Below are 16,332 nucleotides of genomic sequence, written 5' to 3' on the forward strand. Positions count from 1 at the left end.
CGTTCGGTCACGCATTCGAACGCTAGTATTGTGTTCGCAAATCTAGAGAAGAGCGAACTCAGTGTGTTCGAACGCGATTGGGCACGTTCGAACGCGGTCGGCGAAAATATATTGTTTATGGTTAATTTTGAATTGTTTAGTTAGCCTCTAAAGCATGTGGATGGCAACCAGGGAGTCATTATTGAAGAATTGAGTTTTGCCTTGCCTCTTTCGTCTTCTTCGCTCTCGTTATCTCAATCCCCAGTGACGCCGCTTCTAACCTTCCTCGACCGGCCAATCACCCTAGAGCCTTAGGGGCAGCACTCTTCTCCCCCTTCTTCCAATCTATCCAACACTTGTCCTAACCCTTCCATCAATCATAACCCTTTCACCACCACTTTTCACTAGTGCCACCCCATTAACGCCGGTTCTCCACCAATCACCACTATCTCGGATCTCGTGCCTCTATCTAGGGATCCTGATCAGATCACCCTAATATTTGTCTACTAATCGAACGATATCTCGAGATCCCCACATCTGACTCGTCTGAAACTTAATTTGTTGGAAAGCTCTTTTCTGGGGCTACCATATATCAAAATTTCACAGCAATCCAATGACGACATATTTCGAGATCTTATTATAAATTTCTGTGCTAGATATAGTCCAAATCTGAGAATCGGAAGAGATCAAAACTATATCTTGATGATAGTATCATTTCCAATCTTGGTAGGAGGATTGCCTTACTTAGGAACCTGCCAAATAGGGATAGTTGCCATTTCGCCCGGCACCTTGCCAACACCGTTGGATCCACCACCACGCAGTCTTCCAGTTGGTCCTCGAGCCTATTAAGGATCTCCTCATGAATTTTTCCATCCACCCTTTCTTCTTGCTGTTTGCCTGAGATCACCGAGGCCCACGATAGCCTAGCCATCTGGTGAGGTAGTGGCGTCTCACGCTTTCCTTGCTCTTTATTCGATGATTTCATTGACTTGGACAACCCCCTGCCCTCTTAAGCAACACATCCTCTCCCCCAGCAGGGACCAGTGGAGCATGACCTTCCGCCATCTCTTAACTCGGAGATTGGTCAGCTCTGCTAATTTTGCTGGGTGATTATTTTTGGGGAGAGGATTCAACTGCCCAAAAGCTCCAATTGTTGGGGTGGAAGGGAAAGAGATGAGACTTGGTCGGAGGAGGTCTAACTCAATCAAAGCCCAATCTAATTTCAGCCAAGTCTGACTCGAGCCGAAGCTGAATCGGGTCCCAAAAGTTCGGACTAATGAGGCTTTCTCAGACCCAACCCGTAAACCCACCCATCTCTTCTCCTCCAAACCCCAAGTCGGCAAGACCTTATTAGGTCACCAAAACCTCCTAAAACCTCCGTCTCTCTCGAGCAAAAGCCTCCCAATTACAACTCTCATGGCGGCCCAGCCGCGCAAGAAACCGAACCCTGGTCGCGGCGGAGTCGCCCTCCCTCCCAACCTCTCCGATGAGGAGGCCCGCGTACGCGCCATCGCCGAGATCGTCTCCGCCATGGCCGATCTCTCTCGCCGCGGCGAGGACGTCGATCTCAACGCCCTCAAGTCCGCCGCGTGCCGCAAGTACGGCCTCGCCCGCGCCCCCAAGCTCGTTGAGATGATTGCCGCCGTGCCCGACGCCGACCGCGAGGCGCTGCTCCCGAAGCTACGGGCGAAGCCGGTCCGCACCGCGTCGGGTATCGCCGTCGTCGCCGTTATGTCAAAGCCGCATAGGTGCCCACATATTGCGACGACAGGCAATATATGTGTGTATTGCCCTGGCGGACCGGATTCGGATTTCGAGTACAGTACGCAGTCTTATACGGGGTATGAGCCTACTAGTATGAGAGCTATCCGAGCCAGGTGAGTTTTTTTGTTCTCTTGCCTTCTTCATTTTTTTTCTTTTTTTTTTCCCGATTCGGTGGTGCAGTTGCTGAATGACTCTCTGTCCACGGAGGAAACTTGCATCTTGACAGTCGTTGGGCATATGAAAACTATATCTTGACGATAGTTGGTTAATTAGATTCTTTTGATTTTGGTTAATTTTGTTGTCATTCTGTTTGTAATTGATTTCATAGACTGTGACGTTCTGGGAAATCTGTAAAAGGATGGAGGAAAAATTGTATTTTGTCAATAGTTGGGCATAGGGAAACAGGGAATAAAGATGTTAGCAAGGGTATTAGGATTGTGGCTTGATTTTTGGCTTCCTATAAAGGTAGTCAGTGCATCTTTGGAAGGAAAGAGGAAAAAATCCCTATCAGAAGACCTAGATTTGTGATAGTTGGTCCGCAATATCTCATTGACCTCTCTATTATATACTTATGTCCACTTTTTGCGATTTCTCTCAAGATCTCGTTGAGCTATTGTGAGGAACTCGTATTTGTTTGTTATGGTAATAGGTACAATCCATATGTCCAAGCCAGAAGCAGAATTGATCAGTTGAAAAGACTAGGTCATAGTGTGGATAAGGTTTGTCTTTCAACCAAAGCACTTGTTTTAACATGTTTTGAGCATGAAACCATTTATATACTTGATATAGTATCTAATTGTTACCGGAAATTTTTTCACAGGTTGAGTTTATCTTGATGGGGGGAACTTTCATGTCATTGCCTGCTGATTACCGTGATTATTTTATTAGAAATCTTCATGATGCTCTATCAGGACATACTTCTGCAAATGTTGAGGAAGCTGTTTGTTATTCAGAGCATAGTGCCGTCAAATGTATTGGCATGACAATTGAGACGTAAGTATCTAATTGATTCCGGGTCTAATATTTTAAAGAAAGTTAAAGATTGGATGTAGTAATATCCAAATATTGTCAGTTTTAACAAACTTCATGGAAAACCTTGAACTATTTATTTATTTATTTATTCTCCCATAAGTTCTCAAGAACTAGACTGAGCTACTTTTTTTGTTGTTGTAAACTTCAGGAGACCTGATTACTGTCTTGGGCCTCATTTGCGACAAATGTTATCTTATGGTTGTACCCGACTGGAGATAGGAGTTCAAAGCATATATGAAGATGTTGCCCGTGATACAAATAGAGGTCACACAGTAGCTGCTGTTGCCGATTGCTTTTGTTTAGCAAAAGATGCTGGTTTTAAGGTGCATATTCCTGTAGCATACATTTCAAGATACTTTAGATAAATCAGCTATCTTAGGGCCTGTTTTGATGCTCTGGATTTACATCCAGAGCATTTAAAAAATTACACATTTTAGATTATCATTCAAGTGATTACTTTAGGAACTTATTTTTAAACTAACCACTTAATTTTAGATGTTTGGCAAAATCAGTAATCGGGAAAGAGGAGAGGTAGGAAGTAGATAGCAGATGTGTGAGGGAGAAGGATAGAGACATTATCAATGGAGTGGATGAGGCAACAAGAGGCCTCATCGTCCCTTAACAAGAGATGGTGGCTACAGTAATCCACAATTCACAAAAATACTCAATCATATAGATCACTGATATAAATTACAGATGCTGGTAAAAAGAACACCAAAATTCTAGAGTTCATGGTGATTGCCTTCTAAGCCCCTTTCTTTGGGATCAAATTTTGATATGGGTCAAGCCGCATTGCTTCGTCGTCGCCCTCTAGCGGTAATAGAGAACTACAACATCCTCTTCCTTGTCCTCCACCAGACGTTGTTGCCCTTTAGTGTTTTAACATTCCTGTCATTGAATAGGTTAGATACAAAATTAAAGTGTCAAGAAGGAATTTTGTTGATCTGTTTGAGAATTTTTATAAAGGGCATCACTGGGATAATAAGAGTAGAAGAAACTCTTATACCTTGCCCTTCAAATAATATTCTAGAATCTAGAATAGCTAGGGTGAAGATATATTCTCTTTCTTGAAGTTTAAGACTCTTTTACATTATCTTGTTATCTCCATATGAATGAGCTTTCTTTAGTGGAATACCAAGCATTGTGAGTTGGTTCTCGTTGGAAAAGTGCACTATAAATCTTGGAAATGTTTTGATGGTTAGGTAACTAATGGACAAGTTCATGAATAGAAAAGGGGCTTAAGATGGACCAACTAGTGGGCATTCTAGAAAGCTTAACAACTTTAGATCAGCTCAGAAATAGGAATGTAAATAGTCTGTGAGCTCGAGCAAGCTAGCTTTGGCTTGGCTTGGATCGAGCTCGAGTCATGTTGGAACTAGGCCGGCTCAAGCTTGTTACGAACCAGATCTGAACGTAAAAAAATTATAAGATATTTGTAGTGGTAGCCTCAAAAGTTACTAATTTAATGGATTTGATTTCACACAAATCCGAAGTTGGGATAAAAGGTTAAAAATAAAATAATGGAGGAATGTCAGAATATGGTAGATCAGTAAATATCTGATTTTGCGGCGGTCGTTGGGCGGTGGCTGATGACTGTAAAGTAAGGTGGATGGTGGAGGAAAATGGTGGCTAGGGTTTGGAAGTTTGGAAGGGTTCTACGATTACGATCCACTCCTAAAAAGATAAGGATAATCTAACGGTTGCAGTAAACGATAAAGATAAGATAATAAAAATAACTTAACTCAATGATCATTCCATGATAGTAATCAACGCGTGATTACTCTTATTTGTAGGAGTAAAGTCATAGCGGATTGGATCTACGTACGGGTTATTCGCTTTATTTGAAATTCAAAACAATATACAAATCTAACTAAATAACTTGACTCGATTTGATTTGACTGACTTAATCCACATAATCGGATCGTATCAGAGCTCGACTTGTTTAATAAATGAACTCAAATTTTGTGCTCGAGCTTTGCTCATTTAGAGCTTGAGTTGAGCTTTAGTTGAGCCAAGCTTGAGCAGCTCGCAAGCGGACGAGCTAGATTGAGACCCTTGCTCATTACTAGAGGTTTAAAGGTTTAGTACATTAAGTTAAACTCTCAAATTGATCATTATACTTCTTGTGGCACTAATTTTGAAGCCACCATGACTTCTAGATGTCCACCTAGTACCTAGGCACTATTCTGTCCCTATCTTCCCATCTCTCATTAACAAACATATACAAAATTCAAATTTTTAGATTAGAACGAACAATCTCTAATATCAAGTGACATTACTATGAAACCTAATGAAAGAAATGAGTTGATCATTCATTTGAATATTTGTCAGAGGACGCGACTATGATGACTATCAAATACTAGTGACCTGTTTGTATGCCTTCTTAGTTCTCAGTGCATGAACGCCATCTTCCACTTCATACAGTTATGTCTGAGGCCTAAACCCTAAAATTTGACGTAGGGCCTAAGATAATTAAGAAGTCATTGACTTCAAATTAGCCCCACCATGCATTGTTCTGTGTTACCATGTACATCCATGGACTGAATCTTTGTATATTGAGTGAAACACCATCACTTGTGAGTCTTGAGGCAAAATCAAATTTAAGTAGAATTTTTTTCCTTTTCCTTCTAAAAGATAAAAATCTTTTTTTTCTAACTGCTTTCTCATCTGTAAAGAGCTTGAACAATTCTCTTGGAATCATATTTTTCTGAGGAGTATAAGATTATTGGGGATGTCTGTGCAGGAGACTTTTTGTACTTCTAAATGTATAACTTGCTAGACTAATGTTAAGTGTTGCTCACTGAAGGAAGATACCAATTTTACAAATTATCTATTGAATATTGATTGTTATTCTCTTGTAAGTTCTTTATCATTTATTTTCTTATACAATTTAGGCAGCTTTGCTACTCTAATGTGTTTGTCTTGAAGTAATCTTTCATGGTTGATTTCTAGGTTGTTGCACACATGATGCCAGATCTTCCAAATGTTGGAGTGGAACGAGATTTGGAAAGTTTCCGGGAATTTTTTGAGAGCCCAGCTTTTCGAGCAGATGGTCTTAAAATTTATCCAACTCTTGTAATTCGTGGAACAGGTCTTTATGAGCTCTGGAAAACTGGCAGGTATAACCGCTCCCTTCTTGCACTTTCTATTTCCTTTTATTAAAGGATGTCCGATCATATAATTTAAGCTCCTCTGTTGAACTATGTTTTTTCTTATATAGAAAGATGGTGATGGTCCTCAGTTAAGAATTCACTTTCTGTTAATATATTTGAGTTTTTCTTTTTTTACTTTTCAACTCATTTTTTCTGAAAATTGATCCTGTTCAAACTATTAACTTTTTTTTTCTTTTGAATCGTAGACATTGAAAAATGATCAGCAAGTACTTATATTCTTTCTTTTGCAATTTATTGAATTGCTGGCTGTCTTAGGCATCTTTCCCTCTTTCTTGCTGGATTACATATGCTAGTGCTTATATATATATATATATATTTTTTTTTTTGCAGGTATAGAAATTATCCACCTGAGCTCCTGGTAGACATCGTTGCAAGAATTCTATCCATGGTGCCACCTTGGACACGTGTCTATAGAGTCCAAAGAGATATCCCTATGCCTCTCGTCACTTCTGGAGTTGAGAAAGGCAATCTTCGTGAGCTTGCTTTAGCTCGCATGGAAGATTTGGGCTTAAAATGCCGAGATGTTAGAACACGTGAAGCTGGAATCCAGGTTTCTAGATGTTCGGTGACTTTTGTTACTAATACAGAAATTTGATGGTTTCCTCTTAAATTGTGTGTTTAATGTATTCAGGACATTCACCACAAAATCAAGCCTGAAGAAGTAGAACTTGTACGGCGTGATTATGCTGCAAATGAGGGCTGGGAGACTTTTCTTTCATATGAAGATACACGCCAGGTAGCTAATGAAACTTAGTTGCTGTAAGTTCTCTGGTAGGGGTAGGATTATAGATACTATACTATTTTTATCTATAAAATGCTAGTATATTTCTGAATTTCTTCTGGATGTAGCTATAGAAAATTGGGGTTTTCTATTTCTGGCACTTAGTTGTTTCTTCCCAGATCAATTTGGTGCTTCACATTTGATATTCTCCTCTATTAATTCAAACTTTTCAGTAACCTCTTATTTTGTAGTCTTTCAATATGATGATGAATCAATACAACATTTTCATGTAGAAGTACTTTTCCTGGACCACATTTTTCCCTAATCAAATTTCACATCCTTTTCAGGATATTCTTGTTGGACTGCTACGCTTGCGTAAATGTGGCCGTAACACTACATGCCCAGAACTTGTAGGGAGATGCTCAATTGTTCGTGAACTTCATGTTTATGGAACTGCAGTTCCTGTGCATGGACGCGATTCAGATAAGTTGCAACACCAGGTAATTGATCTTTTTACTATCTCTCGAGGTGTCCTTTTATCATCATTTTTAACTTAGCATACTGTCATAGAAATTCAGAACCCTTTACATACGACTGATGTACTTTTGCATATAAAAGTGTGATAGAATTTACATGGAGGTCAGACGGTGCTTGTGCATATTGTGGCTTTAGCAGCATATAAATGGGCATTACTTATTCATATTTACATACTGTTGACTTAACCCATCATATACAGGGTTATGGGACATTGTTGATGGAAGAAGCAGAGCGTATTGCTCTGAGAGAGCATCGGTCCAAAAAAATAGCTGTAATTTCAGGTGTCGGTACACGCCATTATTACCGTAAACTGGGGTATGAACTTGAGGGTCCATACATGGTGAAGCATTTGATGTAATATTCTTAGGTTCTTCTGTTCCCCACCATATGATTTCAGCAAGGAGGCTTAATGTATCATTAATATTTAAAAGCTGAAATCATCTGCAATTTTGTAATAGTTGTAGCAATAATATGGCAATTCTCCATGTTTGTTTATCTGAGGTTCGGATGTTGTGAAGAACTACAGCAAAAGAGTATATTATTTGTGAGCCTTCATAAAGTAATGATATGATTGCTTTTTAGTGATACCATCTACTTGGCATGCTTTACATAGAAATAATTTTCTACATTTAGGTACCAAATTTTAATCTACCACCAGAAATACAAATCTTTTTCCAAGTCACCGTTCCTGATACTAGGGATATACGGGAAGTCAAACATGACTACTGTAGACTATTTTTGTAAGGGAAAATAGTAAACACAAACTAGACATAAGCTAACAGCCTCATAAATATTCCACATCTAAGCAATTTGTCATGACAACCGTTTGCGTTTGCTAGGCGTATGGGTGGGCACCCTTTCTTCTCCGCAAGGTAGCTAATCTTGGCTCAACAAATTGCGAAGAATCTTGTATTGCTATAACTGAAGTATAGCTCAAACTCTTTGTATGGATTATAAGGGACATAGCTACAAGTGTGAAATGAGTAGCAATGGGCTCAAAGGAAAGCTGATGATCTATTGTTTAAAATTCATGCGCACACACAGTTGTAACACGACGATTCGCCATGTGTCTCCTGCAAGGGGACGATTCGCCATGTGTCTCCTGCAAGGGATTTTCCTCTTGTGGGCGTAGCATGGGGATTACACCCCCGTTCACTTATGGAATAGGAATAGGCTTAGTTTAGAATAAATCTCCTTATTATTGTGTAGTAAATATTAACATCTTATCTTATTCTAGTATATTAATTCAATATTTTCTCTCATCTTATTACATACAACTTTCTTAAAATTATTTATTAATGATTTAAAATTACCATTTTACCCTTTGAGATGAGAACACATAATTACTAATCATAAATTTAGTCATATCAGCTACAGTTGCTATCTCTTCTCTCTCTCTCTTCTTCAAAGCAGCCTCGCATACCTACCCAGTGCAAGATATTACCCTGCACATCGAGTGCGGGGTTAGCATGGGGTTATAACATTAGCTTATCTCAAGTGGTAGTTGATAGTCTAGTCATAGTCTTTTACCAACTCCAATAATGTAATGCCATGATCACCTATGATAATATAATACAACATATTTAAATAAAATATCTCCAATCTACTGGATGTATACTCTAATACCTAAAAATGCTCAAACAATTATCCATCAATATTATCACTAATACAGGGTAAAATGGTAAATATATACTATACCACGAAATAAGCAAAATACTATATCTAATTTCTTTTCCTAAATGTATTTCTCACTTATCCCTACTCTCACTAATAGCCACTCTTATTATCAAATACTTCAAAATTATTTTGATCCTATAAATTAATGAAAATTCTCTTATCCAAATCGAAAGATACACTACTTATATACTTAAAGCTATTATATAATTTACTAAATAAATCAGTATAAGAGATCACAACTATTTGTATAAGACTACTAAATCACAGTTTATGTTTATAATACATTCTTCAAAATAACATACAACTTATCAAATCTAACCTATCAATTTTAATCATATTGTAACATTAACCAATATTTATGTAGCCTTCTCATTTTTTAATATCTAAATGGTTAAATTCAAACTATCTCAAGAAATATACATTATAAAAATTTATAGTGCTATTTCTATCGATTTGTTTTCCGTATCCAAACTATTTATTTATTGATTCATATAGTTCCAATCCAATCACGATCAACTCAATCATGATACTGCCAAATAATTCAACAATCTTTTTAATAACATTTTAATATAGCACCCTATTCATAATATCAATCCGTATACAATGCATATTAACATATACTCAATAACATCAATATACATTAGGCAACTAATAGAAATTCCAGTATTTATTAATCTATAATACTAATCTTTACAAATACATACACACAATTTAGATAAATCCATAAAAATACTATCCATGAACTAATAAGCTACTAATATTAATATCCTGAATTATTCATACTATTATGATCTGATCTGCTGATAAAACAGTTGAAACCAATTTATTCATATGGATAACAAGTTGCCCAAGAATAATAATAATTATTAACCTCAGTAACATATCTTCTCTTTTATTTTAAATCAACTCACATTCTCAATTTTGTAATTCATTAAAAATTGAAATTTCACAAACTATAATAGAATTATCAATCCTGTAATCATCATTTCCCAATTAGATATCTTTATCTTAAAACTCAAATGTGAACCTGTGAGTCATTACAATTATTAAGATCAATCTCATCATTCAAAAAGCTCACTTAATAACTTCTGATTATAATTTAACACGTACGTCAAAGATTATATAAATACCAAAACAGTCACTTTCTATACATCACTATATATTTATTGTCTAGCAATATAATAAACATCTATCAATACACTTTATATGAAAGATTATAGTTGTTTGTATTCCCTTCATTGCCATCTTATGAAGCCATTTATCCAATTTTTAAATAATCTATCAATCATAATAAATGATCATATCTATAGGCTCTATCAATAACTCTACGAGTTATCTATCTAATTAGTACCCTCAAAATAACTAACATGTCAAAGCACATAATATCTCAATTTAACGACTATGATAAAAAATCAACATATCTCATTTTTAATTAAATCACTTAAACTTCATACTTCCTAAATAATCCCGACTTAATAGTATATCACATCCTCTATACAAAATCCACCATATATACTAAACAATTTATTAAAACATCACCAAAATTCTTCTGTAGCACCATTAATATTACCTAATAATCATAATAAAAATAAGTCTGTATATTTGTAACTAAAATTCATCACCCAAAACACACGATTGACATGCTATAATATTTTTATCCTCTAAATCAACACTCAAAACTAAACTAATAATCAAAATATATTTTCACTATGATACAATATATGTCAAGAAGCTATCAACTTAGTAACTATCATCACCTTATATAATTCATTTCATTATCATTTTTTTCAACTAATCATATTCATATAATTAGCAACTTCTAAACTAAACCTACTATCATGTCATTCAAAAATACATATATTAAGTCTCAACTACCAAAATCATTTATAGTCCAGTCATAATCCGATTGGCTGTGACAGTGGTGCTAGGGGGTGCGTGGCACCCCAATGCCGCATGCAATTGCATGGGCACGAGGTTGATCGGCCGGCCATGTCATACCCATAATAGTTTTTTTAATTTTATTTTTATTATATATTATATATTATTATTATTATTATTGTTATTATTTAATTTTTAGATATTGGTTATTACACTTATGATTTGAATAGATTTCGCATTTCTCCCTATAAAGATGGTGTCACCAAATTTTGAGGGCAAAAATGAAAATGATTAACTCCAAATCATGAGTATGGTAGTTCTTCTCGTAGTTTTTTTAACTATTGCGAAGCATAAGCCACTACCCTCCTATCTTACATGAGCACACATCCCAAGCCATAGATGGATGCATCACAATACACCTAGAACCACTTCCACTCTAAGATTGTTGGCCGCTACCACTCTATCACTATCGCAATCTTCGATTGGTCCACTCGGATGCCATACCCTAAGACAACATGGCCTAGTAAAACCACCTCCTTTGACCAAAACTCACATTTTGAGAATTTAGAAAAATATGTTCTTCTCTCAAAGTCTGCAACACCAATCAAAGATGTTGCTCATGCTTCTACTCATCGGAAAAATAAACTAGCATGCTATCAATAAACACCACCACAAAAGAATCCAAGAAAGGGTGAATAACCCTATTCATCAAATTCATGAAAATGGCTGACACAATGGTCAAACTGAAAGGCATCACCAAGAATTTGAAGTGACCATGCCGCCGCGATTGAGACGTTGTCTTCTGCACATCCTATTCCCTAATTTAGAGCTGATGATAGCTTATCCTCATATCAATTTTAGAGAATACCTAGGCCCCATTACCAATGGTGCAAGACAGGGCACCCACCAAGGTGCTCCTCCGAGTCTCGTCAGAGAAATAGAATAGGCTCTAGATGAGGTCCACAGCTTCACCAAGCTCACCAGCTGCCTAGGTCGGCAGATTGACCATCGTCGTTAGACTAATCGACCCTTTCTGCTACTCTAGATGCCAAAAAGAAAAGATGATTGTGAGGGGGGGGGGGGGGGGGGTGGAGTGAGGGGAAAACTTACTGACGATGGGGGGCTTCACCAGCTGTGGTCACAGAAAGAGGGAATATTGTTAGTTGTTAGAGGGTGAGGGAGGGCTTGGTAGGGGTGGGAATGTTAGGAGAAAAGGAAGAGGAGAGGGAAATTAAAAGGGGGAGAGGGTGGCGACCCTTTGCCCGAGGTCGAGAGTATATATCAAAATATGCTTTATAATCTCCGAGGGTATATGATACCAAATATGCTTTAAACCTAACTAGTTACGCCCGACGGCAATAACAGAATACAATATTTAGTATAGCTCGAACCCAGCTTGGCTCAACCAGAGGAATTGATAGGTTGGGCTGTGAGCAAATTCTTAAGCCCGGTCAGCCTGGAAAGCCTGGCATGAACTCGGCCCCATGATCACTTCTAGCTGAGTGAGTCTAACATATTTGGTTAAATATAAAAAATATTTTATCTTAATAGGCTTATATGAAAATATTTTAGTTCTCTTTCATGGGAACATACTTATATATTGATATATAGTTTACTAAATATCCATGCGGGACTTAAAAAAATTATAGGAATAGGCATGCAGTGGCAGCCCGTCTACGTCTCTTGTCCCATTCAAGTATGGCCCTGGCGATATTTTCTATCCCATTGCCCCATATCTTTAAGCAAGAATGCAAAGCCGAAAGTCTAAGCGAAGAACTAATTAGGGTTAGCCCTCACACTTTGTCCCAAAGGTGGGCAATCCCCATCACTTTGAAGATTAAAGACTAAGTCCATTTGGTCAATGCTTATTGACGGAGATTCTAATCTTCATTGTCCGCTCCAAGAAATTAGCCCTCCAAGATACTAGGACAAATGTGAAGAAAAAGCCGCAGTGAATGGAGCACCTTTACAGATCCCTCATAGACTCATAAAGAGTTCGCTCTAGAAAGGCACAAGGCCTCAGCGGGCTGCACTGAAGTGAGACCATAAAGATGTTTGCCCATGGATGGAGTATAAGACCAAAGAGATGCTTCCTATACCGGACATCCAAGACTTAAAACGTTGGGGGCTTCAATTCTAACTCCTTATCCCCATCTCAGCCCATGCTAACGAAGCCTTACTTATTTAAGGAAGAGAGTGGAACCTCAAGAAGCACTCTTGAGAGGAAGATCCTTGGCCCCTCTTCATTCTCTACAAGGGTCTCTGCCCACATAGAAGCGGGGTAGAGATGGAAAAGATCAAACACGGGAATAAGAAGCAAGCTCACCTTCCTTTTTGATCATTTTGATAGAGGGGGATAGATAAAGTGGACAAAACAGACTCACATTTTCTAGTCGAAAAGATGGGTTCCTTTTTCGTCTCGACAAAGAAAGAATCATCTTTCAAACGCTCCTAACCCCTGAGATTGGCCGTGTATTGTAAGTGATCTAGACCTACCCGGAGCGAGCTCCCCTTAGAGGCAAGTGAAGTTGGTGAGCCGTATGATGGGCAACTATCTCCTGTGGTTCGGAGAGGACTCAGTTGTTAGTTAGTACCCCTTGGTTTCGGGGTGAGACCTTTCACTCTATTTTATTATATACGCTTAGCGAAAAGAATGTTTTTTGATAGACTTAGGACATGGATTCTATATGAATCAATGGATCGTGACATGTCGTTACTACTAGCAATGACTTCCTCTTTCGTTACTTCATCCTTTCCATATCCCTCTCCCTTGTTCGATCTTACTCATCAAATGGCACTCAGTTCATATCTGTAAATTCGATCATTGACAAGGTTCAAAGAAAGGGTGGCCCATTCACCATTCAGGCTAAAAAAAATGATATAGGTTTTACAGGTCCACGCCCAACAAACTCTAGCATCAAAGTCATAGTGCTAACGCATGCCCTGTAGTTTTGAAGCTCGTCTTGATCGTGACATCTTTTTTTGTTAGCAAGCTTCTCGCTCTTCATAAGATCATTCAGGGAAAGAATTAGTCATACATAATTGCTATGTTTAAAATTCCTTTAGTCATACGTAAATATTGACTTTGTCGGCTTCCGGGGCTATAGCATTTTTTTTTCTTACCCCTACGGACAAAGAATGGAAACCAATAACTAAAGGGATGAGTGGTCAATTGGATTACATGAGAGAATGAATGAGGGAGTCTCGGCAGCTTCCTTCATCTCGTTCAACTCGTACTGATTGATGACCCATTAACTAAATAAAGTTGACCAAAGAGTTTCCTAGTTTAGCTTTATTCCCTACCGGAGGGCTACTCAATAGGGGTGAAAAAGGCAAAGGAAGAAAGAAGCGAGCGAGACCACATTAAGAAGAAGAAGGAGATTTGAGATAGGGGAATAGAGTAATCATAAGTAGATTCTTTTGTGGGGAGATCTCTTTCCTTACTTTTTTTATTGTAACCATTGCTGTAAGTGGGCCTGCTCTTCGTCTGATTTCATTTACTAAAAAATCGGCTACCTTCAGTTAGGTCATCGACCGAGGCAACTCAATCAGTCAATCAATGGAAGGTTCAAATGGAAGAAGAAGGGTATTTTCTAAAGGACTAGAACAAGGCGGCTTATCGGATTCCTCCCTTTTCCTTGAGCCGACACTTGACCTTTGACCTTGCTCTGGAACTAGACCTTACGAAGGCAGTCCTGGGCCCAACTAAACTATTAGACAGCTCGTTGCAGGCCCAGAGGCATCCACCGGAGACCGACTTTACTCCTTTATCTTTCTCTTTCGCCCTGGATTCCCTTACGGCATGTCTATTTCTTCCCCTTGAATTTAGCTACCTTCGTGCCATTCATTTTACGACTTCGGTTGGTCACCAACTTGACCTTTATGACTTACGGAGACTAGGTCGCCCCTTCTTTCTAGTCTAGGGGGTTGACAATTTTGTTCCTGTCAGAGCCTCCCATGAGCCGAGCTTTTCCGGGAGTATGTCTTTGATGCCCCTGAAAAAAGCAACTTGTGTTCCAATTTCTGGCCTTGCACTGACCATCCAACGGACCATGGACTAAAACCTAGCTGTAGACCCTGATTGTTGTGCTCCTCTTGCAAATTTGAAAGTGTTGTAGCAATATTAACTATAATAATTAGAGGGAGGACTTGGAAAAGGTTTGGACTTAATCCTTAAATTTAACTTCAAAATACATTGAGAACTACTTTGTTGGATGCACGAAACCTAGCGCCCCTGCTCAGCTTATTTGCTAGGAGCTACCACCCATTAAGGTGAACACGGATGGCTTAGTGAACCAAGACAAGCTAAGGGGGGCAGGCTTTGTAGTCCAATAGGCTAACTACACTCCAATTATTGCAAGGGTCCGTTTTAGCTACTTTAGTTTTTCTACTTTTGCCGATGGTGGAGGGATTTGCAAGGCCTTTCTTTACATGACAAGAATATTCCCAATCTTTCGATAGAGTGCTATTCTTTACTTCCACTCAACATATTAAATTGCATCATTCAATCTTATTAGGCGGTGGAAAGTCTTACTGATGATAGAATTAACCTAACTCATAGTTACTATAATTGTAAACTTATATTTATCGATAAGCTGTTAGCTCACCAATTAGGGTAGAACCTTAGCCCCCGTTCACTTTACAAATAAAAAAAATCCTTATTTTAGAATACATCTTATTCTAAAATACTATTTATCAAAATTATATCTTATACTATACCCTAACTGAATCACCAATTTACGCTTGATTTGACTACAACATCTTAAATATATTATTATAATTTATAATTTATCACTTATCTCTTTTAAACAACTTATCATAATTCATTTTTACCTCACCACTCTGAAACATCTTATCAATATCTTATTATAATTCATTACTCATCTCTACTCTCTCTTTTATCATATTTTTTATTTATACTAAATAAATAAAATTTAATTTAAATAGTATAAATACCAATAATTTAATATTTCATAAAAGTAAGCATTTAAAATTTTTTATATTAAATATTATTTTAATTTTATCTACTTAAATATAAATATAAAAATATATTTTAGATTAAAATAATTTTTATATACTAATAACATCAAAATTCAAAAGTATAATATTAATAAACTAATTTTATCAAGTTAAATATTAACTCATAGATAAAATAATATAAAATTACTATTTAACTATGTATTAACCTAATTAACTTTTTAAAAAATAATAAAATAAGAAATTTGGGAAAAATTAATATACCATTAGTAATATCTCATGTTTTAATCTGAAATGAAACATACAAAAGAGTAAAAATTTTAATATTATAAATAATGTCAGTTTACAAAGGTTATTAAAAAAATATTTTCCATGTAGAAAAAAATTATTATTTTTGACTATTAAATATATTAATATTTAAAATATAAATAAATTGTATTTAATAAATATTATTTTGACTATAAAATATATAAAGCTAGATATAAAAAAAGATTAATATTAATAAACTAATATTTTGATGTGTTACATACGTACTAGCATATAATGTAATGTGTAAGTACGCTCTCACGGTTGTAATAGGTATTAGTAGATAGG

General features: G+C 37.0%; 1 protein-coding gene across 1 annotated transcript; it reads left to right on the forward strand.

Moving 5' to 3' along the window:
* Positions 1-1,319: 1,319 nt before the first annotated feature.
* On the forward strand, positions 1,320-7,793 carry LOC140767112 (elongator complex protein 3). Its single transcript, XM_073106904.1, has 9 exons — positions 1,320-1,856; positions 2,393-2,462; positions 2,564-2,736; positions 2,924-3,098; positions 5,728-5,894; positions 6,279-6,498; positions 6,580-6,684; positions 7,017-7,169; positions 7,406-7,793. Exons 1-9 carry the CDS (start codon positions 1,396-1,398, stop codon positions 7,562-7,564), a joined length of 1,683 nt encoding a protein of 560 aa, XP_072963005.1. The 5' UTR covers positions 1,320-1,395; the 3' UTR covers positions 7,565-7,793.
* The last annotated feature ends 8,539 nt before the right edge of the window (positions 7,794-16,332 follow it).

This window comes from Typha angustifolia, chromosome 1 (genome assembly GCF_048772165.1).
Source record: "Typha angustifolia cultivar Huaian chromosome 1, ASM4877216v1, whole genome shotgun sequence".
Taxonomy (NCBI): Eukaryota; Viridiplantae; Streptophyta; class Magnoliopsida; order Poales; family Typhaceae; genus Typha; species Typha angustifolia.

Excerpts from the sequence above, each read along its gene's own strand:
- LOC140767112 (XM_073106904.1), top strand. The coding sequence starts at position 1,396 with ATGGCGGCCCAGCCGCGCAAGAAACCGAACCCTGGTCGCGGCGGAGTC. Across the intron at positions 2,737-2,923 it reads ATTGGCATGACAATTGAGAC|GAGACCTGATTACTGTCTTG; the intron begins GTAAGTATCTAA and ends TGTAAACTTCAG. Across the intron at positions 3,099-5,727 it reads CAAAAGATGCTGGTTTTAAG|GTTGTTGCACACATGATGCC; the intron begins GTGCATATTCCT and ends GTTGATTTCTAG.